Raw genomic sequence first — 9,499 nt, forward strand, 5'->3', positions numbered from 1 at the left:
TCAGACTGCCTGTGTGCTCTGCTGCTTCCTCCTTAACACAGGTCCAGGGGCTCTGAATTTTTGGATAGCGACATCAACACACAACACTGCAGCCAGTGCTGCAACACACAGGGACTGTTTATTTTTGTATTTTGACCGATTTTGCATATATGTGTGTGCATCTGTTGGTATCCACAGCATAACTCTGTTCCCCCACCTCAGATTCAGAAAAAATAGCAGATCCTCCTTTTGCATCATATCAACACCATCTTTAGTACCTCACTGGAATACATAATATGACCTTTGGAGAAAGATTTTTATTTAACCAGTTACAAATCATTACTAAAAGATATGTTTATTGGTTGATTGATTTTCTGGGGAGAACACATTTGGAAGATATTTCCCTACTGATCTATAATTCCATTGACACATACTGTCCCTTTACTTTTAATACTGACCACCCATCTACTTAAATATAACTAATTCAAATTAATAACCATAATTGAAATGATATTTGTGGTTTGCATCCATGGCCCCCCTCTTGACGGCTTGATTAGACAGCTGACCCATCAGACTAAAAAAATGTGGCCTGTTTGTCAGTTAGATCATCATTGATCGAGGTGATTCACTTGTGATTCATGGTTTATTATTTGGGAATCCTTTCACTGTTCTTGTAGGGATGGTTTTTATCTACACAGAACTTTATGTAGTCAGTCACAAACTCAGTCATTGCACTGCTGTCCTCTCTATGTGGGTGACACAGTGTACCCCAGTCTGTAGCCTCAAAACTACCCTGCAGGGCTTCTTCAGCTTCCTGTTATCGTCTTCTTTCGGTTCTTTTTAATGCAGGTTGTCTCTTATAAGGTGGCTTATATGCTGAGGAGAGAAAAACAAGATTGTGATCTGATTTCCCAAGAGGAGGTCTTACTGTACGTCAGAGATGTAGGAGTCATTGACATTTGCATAAAACAAGTCCAAAGTTTTTGTTTTATCTTGTAAATTAGCTGATAAACTGCCAGCTACTGTGTAGCAGAGAGTGAGGCGAGTTCTTTAAAATCATATTCAATCAGTTATTCTTCTCCACAAGCTCCTGTTCAGTTGATGATCAAAAGGATAATTTGCAACAAAAACCTAATTTTCCTTAAGATTGGTCAATAAGGGAGTAGTTTCTCTTAAAAACTTCTTAGATGTTAATGGAAATTTTTGGAATACTTAACGAACCTTAATAAGCATAGCCTTAGGTTTAATAAAATATGCAAAACCATACTTAAAAGCAGTTGATTAATGTCCACATGTTTAAATTCATCACATTTTCTTACCCTTTCGAAATAAATATTCATGGGATATAGGCTACTTGTTAATAAATGTATGGCTTAATAATTAATAATTTAGTCTTTTAATGAAACCTATTCCATTCAGTTGTTATAAATAAGGAACTTTTATGGAAAAAAAAACACATTTAGTCACCAACAATAACATTCACTTTATATTTATTAAATGGCCTATTTCTCCAACAAATAAAGAAAATTCCTTTAAAATACCAAATCCATCCATTAATCTACTCCAGTTTATTCCGTCAGCATCACGGTGGGATGGTGCCTACCTCCAGCAGTCTATGGGCGACAGGCGGGGTACACCCTGGACAGGTCGCAGTCTGTCACAGGCCAATCCAAATACATGTAGGAAATTTTAAAGAATATATTTAAGTAGAAGAACAGAAGAACGGAAAAGATCTTCTTTATTTCCTGTCTGTCTTTGGAAGTATTTGAAGACTTTATGAAGTAGGATTAGGGTGGTGATTGATAGAACATTAAACCTTAATAGAAATGCCTACCTCACTTTTCAATCTAGAAATATTTATAGTTTTCCTTTATTGATATATTAAAGTTTTTCATTGCTAAATGTGCCCAGCTTCAGTAGTAGGAATGCCTTTTCACCATGTTTCCCATCTGTCCTTACATAACTCTCTAATTCAGCTGAATATGGAACTGGTGAGAAGTTACAGACTAGGAAAGATGACCACAATAAGGAAGAAAAGGGAACTGAGCTTTATGAAGATACAAAAACAGGTTTATAAAGAAGAAAGGAAGGAAGTCAATTTAGAGGAAGTTTGAGTCATGCAGATGTTAACATTTAAAACCAGCACAGCTGAGACCTCTGACCTTAAATTTGGACAAGTCAGCTGTTCTACTGGGTGATGTCAGTCTTAGTCAGAGAGACACTGCAGATAAAGTCATTGTCTTTGTGAATGGAGAGACACAGAGATGCATGCTTTTTGGTATGAGTCTGGTTAGCTCTTCCTGTCCCCCCCCCACACTAATTCAAACCCCTTCTGAGAATGCGTCAGAGGAACATACAGTATCTCTGCATTGCTGTCATGTAAGCAAAGGTTTTTTAAAATAGCATTTAGCAGTCTTATTTACAGTGTCTTGAAAAACTTTCAATACCAAATGAACTTTTTAATAATTTCACACAGTACAACCACATATTTTTGTGAATTTATGTGAAGGAATTGGACAATGAAATCTGAAGAAATGGGGATTCATGTTTGTGCAACAGTACAGCTTTTACTCTGATAACCATCTCAATGATGAAATTAAACACAAACTGCCTTCAAAAGTCACCTTATTAATAGCTGTCCTGTAAATAAGTTTTATTCCAGAATAATGTCATGAAGTGGTGACTTCAGCTATGAAAGAACAGTACGCTTTGGTTTAAAAAGGTCAAAATGAATATTTTCTGATTCTAAACACTACGTGTGGAACATTATCCTAAACGCAGCACATTCAACTGTTTCTTAACTTTTATATAGTCTTAACATAAGTGATCTTTTCAAAGAATGTGTCCAGATCCAAACCATCTTTAAAATTTCTCTATTTGCATCTTTGAAAGTCCTTCCCAGTTAAATCTAGCTGCTCTTTTCCTTGTAAAGAAGTCCAAATCAATAGTAAACAGTTTAGGGTATTGTTATCCATCTAAATTATTGAAAAAAAAAAAAAAATTGTAATAAAACTTTTCAAACAGGCCAGCATGCTAAAATATTCTAAAAATGAAGTTTTCTATTACTTCAAGTGTTGGTGTAGTCAGATTTTCTCCTTCTCTATGGGAGTTCCTAAAGTCATTCCATGGATCCTAAAGAGTCTTGATTAAAATAGAATTATATAAAGGATTATTTATTCAAAGCTTCAATAAGATTATAAATGTTAGATTAGGAGAAAAAAATAAAACTCTCCAAGGAACAGAAAGTTTCAGCATATCTACAAATCTGGTAAAAGATCAGCTACTAACTTTTATAGAAACTACTTCTAACAGTTTTACGTCTACGTGACTATGACAGGCAGGGGTGGATTTAGGAAATTTAGGGCCTGAGGTAAAGACAGGCAGGGGGCCCTCTGAACTGAGAAGACAACACATAAAACAGACCCATCATACAGGTACAAAAAAGTTTATAGAATAGACATACATAATTTGTTTTGTTTTGTCCCTCTCCTTCGTCTTCTTTTCTTGTTGTTTTTCCTCTATGTTTTGTACTCAGCTGACTCTTCAGGCTGTCCCAAAAGGAAAGATTTTTTCCAAGCACTAAGGTCACAGCTGAATCCTCCTTTCTGTTTCCAAAAGGGCGACGGCAAAACTAAATAACACATTCCTTCTTAGCACTGTAGGCAAGCCATGATCTGCTTATCTGTTCTCCATTTTCATTTTTATGAAATAATAGCTGCATGAATCATGATAGCATACAAGAGAGAGGAGAGCAAGAGATGGGGTTATGAATCTACTTGCTCTGGAGAGCAGTTTGGTGCTTTTATATGTTGTTGTCAAAGTCTCTCTCTAGTAGCAAAAAAAAGTCGCTTGATTTGGAGCTAGCCGCTATTTTGAGATAAAAGTGCTAGAGGGGTCTGAAAAGTCGCTAAATATAGCGACAAAAGCGCTAAGTTGGCAACAGTGCTCTTTCCATCTTTTGTTTTCTGCTGTCTGTTTGGACCTTTCTGAACATTTGTAGCAAATGGACTGATCCACTGTGGTGGACACTGAAGCGTGGGGGGGGATGAGACACTTAATATTACCGTATAAGCATTCTGATGGCATTTTAGCGAAAGGATTTTTTATCAAAAACATAATGTGCACAAATAAGGAATAGCTGTATTAACGAAACATGTAAACATAGTTTTATGGGGCTCCCAGGAACTTGGAGCCCTAGGAAACTGCCTAATGGTAAACCCCCCCCGATGACTATAACAGACCTGCAGCAATCTGATAGTCTTCCGGAACCTTATGTACCATTAAAATTGCCAGTAAATCAAAGAAATCTGTTTCAAGAACAATTTATATTGAATTACAAAATAGAGCAGGATTGTGTTTTCTAAGTTAACCTCAAACTAACAATAGTTTGTCAAAGTCATGCATAATAAAAAACAATAAAGATCAACCTCTAATACAAACGTCCTTTATTAATATTTTTAACCTCTTCTGAACATAGAAAACGTCGAAGCGGATTCAAAATCTGTACAAGTTTGCTACTGAATAGCATTTCAGGTAAGAGGATTTCCTTAGTATACATAAACATTCTAATTTAGATGGATCTCTGCTCCTCTTGGAGGCTTCAAGTGGCCACAGGTCTTCTGGAGTTAAAGACTTTGATTCCGTTTTGCACAGATGACCGAGCATATTTAGTGAGCAGGGCTCCGGTGGTCTGCTTCTCTCCACAAAGGTCTCTGGTTATATAGAAGAAAAAAAACAATATAAATATTTAAATAAACCACAAAGGAAAGAGAAAAATAAAGAACAATAAAATCAATAAATAAATAACTGATTTTATTATATTTGTCCAACAGAAACCACTGACTGTATGTATGGTGTGATGTCATCCTCTGTCCACTTCTCTCTGAGTGAGAAGAGGTGATTGAAGCGCTCCACTGTGTCCTCTGGGAGATCTTCCACTCTCAGCAGGCTGATGGTTTCTGGGCGGGAAGTTCGATCCACTAAAGCGACTCCCTGGAGGAATAATAAAATCAGCAATCACAGAAGTCAGAAAGTTCTCCTCCAACTCCTCGAATACAGCAATATGTGAGAGAAAAATAAAAAGTAAAGTTCACAACATGACAAATAAAACAGTATGTCTTCTAGAAAGGTTACCAGCAAAAAGCATCCTTTTTTTGTAAATTTACAACTGAATGAACCTCAACAATTCTTTGCACAAATGAGACCAAAGACCGCAATCAGAGACCATTAAAGTTCAGGCTATATTCAATCACCTTTAGCTGCTCCAGTCTCGTGCTCATGCCCTCCGGCACACTCTGCTGCCAAACGTCCTGAAACTCCTTCAGGTTAAATTTGATGGCGTTCTGCAGCAGCATTAACGCCAGGCCCCGGCACACCTTATCCTCGTGCAACGCATAGAACACCTTCTCTGTGCAGACGAAATACAGCAGGAATGAAAACCCAACATTATGGTGGAGGGAATCACCATGAAAGCAATGAAATGCTTCAGTCTCTGCATTTCCACAAACTCTTTACCGTTTTCAGTGTAGCGTTTTCCATAGCAGTTCAAACAGTGCTCAATCATCTCCCTGCAAACAAAGACACTGTTATGATTCATGTTTGGAGATTATAAAACTTACAGCACGCACTCAGATAGCTTTCACTAAAGAGAAAGGTCCAATTCCTTTAAAAATATCAACAATCTTAGTTTCCTTACCGGGGCTCCAGAGGAGCCAGCTCCTCCAGACTGCTTTGAAGGGGGACCTTGTCGAAGGACCATGACTCAGAATCCACCAGCTGGGTCACGTGACCGAGAAGCTTCATCTCATAGTCGAAGTCCAGAACACGCCAGTATCCTGAAAGACACATTCTAGGTATATAATTCCCAACAAAAAGAATGTAAACACTCACACGCCTCACTGCAAACATTCCAAATAAGACATCAGTGTTTACTATCTATCTGGCAGGCGTGGATGGTCTCCAAGTGGACCTTTAATTCCTCCTCACTGGCCTGTATACGATCCAATAGATCCTCCATTGTGTACTGTGTCAAAAGAACAACGATTTACCGACAGCTGGAAAAACAGTTAGGATCTCCCCTTAGAGATCTTTAATCAAAACCATAATTTCACCCTGTTCTCCTTGTTTTCCTCTTGCCCCCCTAAAGCAGGTCCTTCATAAGGATTCTCCATTAAAAGCCTCTTCAGCTTCTTCAGTTTGGGTCTCTGTTTCCTCAGCTCCCAGTAACTGTTGCAGAAACCCCAGATCTGAGACAGAAGAATGAGAAGAACAGTAAGTAGCTGTGTACGGATATATTACTGAAATATTATTCTATTTTAGTAATTGAACATAAAAAACATATATAGGAATATCGCACAAGATTTCAGGTGTATATTTTGGTAGATGATGGTTTATGAACTATTATGATGGCTAAAAGTTGAGTAGAAGGAAAAAATGTGGTTAAAAAAGTGCAGGGAGAGCTACAATCTTTAAAAAGATCTATGTAATAAGTAGTTTCACTTTTGGAAACTAAATGAATGTGATATTATTTCTATGTCTGCATGTGTAACAGAGAACCTGGATTATGTTGCTAAAACCTACTTGAGGTGATATTTTGAATACCTGAGCGTGCACCACGTGAGAGCCGTCCTGGCTGCTGGTTAGTTGGTCTGGTGTTTTGCAGCCGGGTACAAACAGCAGCAGGTTGGATGTGTCGGCTATTTTCAGGTCGTAGGTCTTGTTGCTGCTACAAAGCACGGCACGCTCATCTTTATCCCCTCGGATTACAAGACTAGGTACAAGAAAATATTGGTTTAGGTTGGTTTGATCACTTCTATGTATATTTGATGATCTTGTGTGTTTATATGTTTAACCAACATTTTTATGTGGAGGTTAGACAAAAACCAATGCTATGGTTAAAATATAAGAAAATACCTTTGTATCAGAAATTAAATCAGAATCAGAAATAGAATAGAGAGTGCCTTTATTGTACCATAATGGGGAAATTGTGGTGTTGCAGCAGCAAAAGGTTATAGCAAAAGTGCTCACACAAAGTGTATAGAAATAACAGAATAAGTAAGAAAATAAACAAATAAGTACTGTACTGAACACTGTTTTACGATATAAATACTTTGTATATGGAAAGTAAATGATCAATAATCAGCTGTGCACATTTTTACAGTAATGGATGTGTGATGAATAGCAGCAACATCAGATGTGCAAAATGACAGCAGCATGTTATTTAACTGACTAAGACAGAAAATGAGCAAAAATCAGCATGAATGAAACAACTTATTAAGGAACAGTGATGGCTATAGAGTCTTACAGCTGCTGGGAGGAAGGATCTGTGATAACCTTTCCTGGTGCAAATAAATAATATGCAAATAAAGAGGAAAAAAGCATTACAAAAATATATGCATTGTTAAAAAAACAAAACAAAGGGATTATCCCTCATATAACACATCCAGGATCTGAATGATAGAAATACTATCATTTGTTCTGTACAAAGCTGAATGTGCAATGGAAATCAAATGTATTAATTAATGGAGGCCTGGATTTTGAGTCACACACAAAATTAAAGTGGGGAAACTTCCTGAAATTCTAAATAAAGCAGTTCAAAGCTTTGTTTACAAAGTTATTCCTAAGCAGCTCACCTTTCTCCAGCTTCTATGTGTTTGCACAGCGTCTCATCCAGCTCCATCAGGCAGTAATCTGCAGATGAAACGTTGTCTCCAAATGATAAACACTGGATAGTTGGGAGTAAATCCTCCTCCTTCAGTTTGGCGATCTCTAACGTGGCCTGTACCTCCTCTAAGGTCCTCATTTTCTCTTAGAGCTTTGTTGCAGCCTGGAAAAAACTAAGAAATTCACGGTTTTTGATGGAGTCTGTTAAAATTCCCCGCGCTCTCTTTCAGTCGCAGACAGGAAGTGAGATAATAAACACTACCGGGGTTATGGTTTGGTTTGACCGCCAGAGGGCGCTGATGCTTTTTGAACGAATAGCACACGCTTTAACTGGAACAAAAACGTACATTCTTCTTCTTCTTGGACTTATTGGCGGTTTGCAACAAACATTTAGTAGCATTATGGCTTCCTCAAAATATCTAATAAATTAATATTTTCCTTAATACATTCAAACTCTCTCCTCATATGTCTTCTCTTGCTTTCATATTTATGACATTCCAGTATAACATATTTTATTGTTTCATATTTTACACAGTAATCACATTTGCCAGTAGTATGCTTTTGAATTTTGAAAAGTGTATAATTAAGTCCTGTATGCCCAAATCTTTACCTTGTTATCACTCTCTCCTCCTTTCTATTTCATCTTCCATTTCTTCTTTTTCCTACTATCTTCTGAATTTTATAAAACCATCTTCCTGTTTTTTCTTCATCCCACTTATTTTGCCATATTTCCACCAGTTTTTCTTTAATAATACTCTTTCCCTCCGATTTACTTGTTTTAACTGTAAAATTAATGGGATTTTGAATTGCTCTCTTTGCCATTTTATCTGCCCTCTCGTTTCCTTCTACCCCAATATGTGCTAGACCCACACAAATACAATCAAACCCCTATTTTTTTTATTGTTTATAATGTATGAAATACATCTACTATCTGATTGATTATATTTTAAACTTAATAATGCAGAGCTTGAATCTGAACAAATTACTGTTTTTAATGGTTTTATATCCAAAACATACATTTAATAAAACCTAACAAATTATGGAACAGTAGGATTTAAGAGAATTATTGTGCTGTATACTGGATAAAAGTCTTCCCAGGTTTCAACAAATAAAATGAAATTTCTGCAGCACAGTTCAACAGAAAACAAACAAATCTCACAAAGAAACAATAAATTAAGTGGCAAATTAACACGGTACATATGTGTGCACACCCTTAAACTAATGTTTGCCTTCATTCAGCTTTACTTTTCATTACAATGTAAATTCTCATCATTTTCTAGGCCTGCATGCCAAAAAGTATCCATATTGTTCAGTTTGTGATGGCATTATTTGCACACATCTCTTCTCAGATTACTAAACAGATTTTCTGATAGATTTAGATCTAGATTCCGTCCCCTAATTTTTTTTTAAGAAAAATAAAATATCTTTTTTTACTTCAACTTTCCTTCAGACACCTGGAATTTAGAATAGAAATGACTGGTGTGTAGAGCTTTTCATGGCTTTATTCAGGAAGGATCTATCCAGAGCAGGAGTCAACACCAGATTTGACCTTGAGTAATGTATGTACTTTAAGAGATGTGTAATATAGTTTTATCTGGTTAATAAGATTTTCTAAAATAAAAGAATAATAAACTCTAAACATTTTTGACAGGGAGTTTTAACTAAGAGCTTACATGTGTCTTAAAAGGTGTTTTTTTTTTATTTTTTTCTCCTTCCACAAATTTGTAACTAACTTTGTAATTAACTGAAACTATACACAATAAATTAGCTGTGTGTTATTTTAGGTCAGTTATTACATTTATTTATTTATTCATAAATGTTTTTAATTAATTCATTCATTTCGTCTGTCTATCTATTG

At 36.3% G+C, this 9,499-nt stretch overlaps 1 protein-coding gene across 1 annotated transcript; it reads right to left on the bottom strand.

Annotated features, from left to right (window-relative positions):
* Positions 1-4,407: 4,407 nt before the first annotated feature.
* On the bottom strand, positions 4,408-7,883 carry dscc1 (DNA replication and sister chromatid cohesion 1). Its single transcript, XM_038297389.1, has 9 exons — positions 7,611-7,883; positions 6,580-6,748; positions 6,090-6,224; positions 5,911-6,001; positions 5,675-5,813; positions 5,494-5,546; positions 5,232-5,386; positions 4,823-4,971; positions 4,408-4,691 (listed from the first exon to the last, which is right to left on the bottom strand). The coding sequence occupies exons 1-9, from the start codon at positions 7,778-7,780 to the stop codon at positions 4,580-4,582; spliced, it is 1,173 nt and encodes a 390-aa protein (XP_038153317.1). The 5' UTR covers positions 7,781-7,883; the 3' UTR covers positions 4,408-4,579.
* Positions 7,884-9,499: the final 1,616 nt, after the last annotated feature.

The sequence above is a fragment of the Cyprinodon tularosa genome, unplaced genomic scaffold (genome assembly GCF_016077235.1).
Source record: "Cyprinodon tularosa strain WSP-4 unplaced genomic scaffold, ASM1607723v1 ctg387, whole genome shotgun sequence".
Classification (NCBI taxonomy): domain Eukaryota; kingdom Metazoa; phylum Chordata; class Actinopteri; order Cyprinodontiformes; family Cyprinodontidae; genus Cyprinodon; species Cyprinodon tularosa.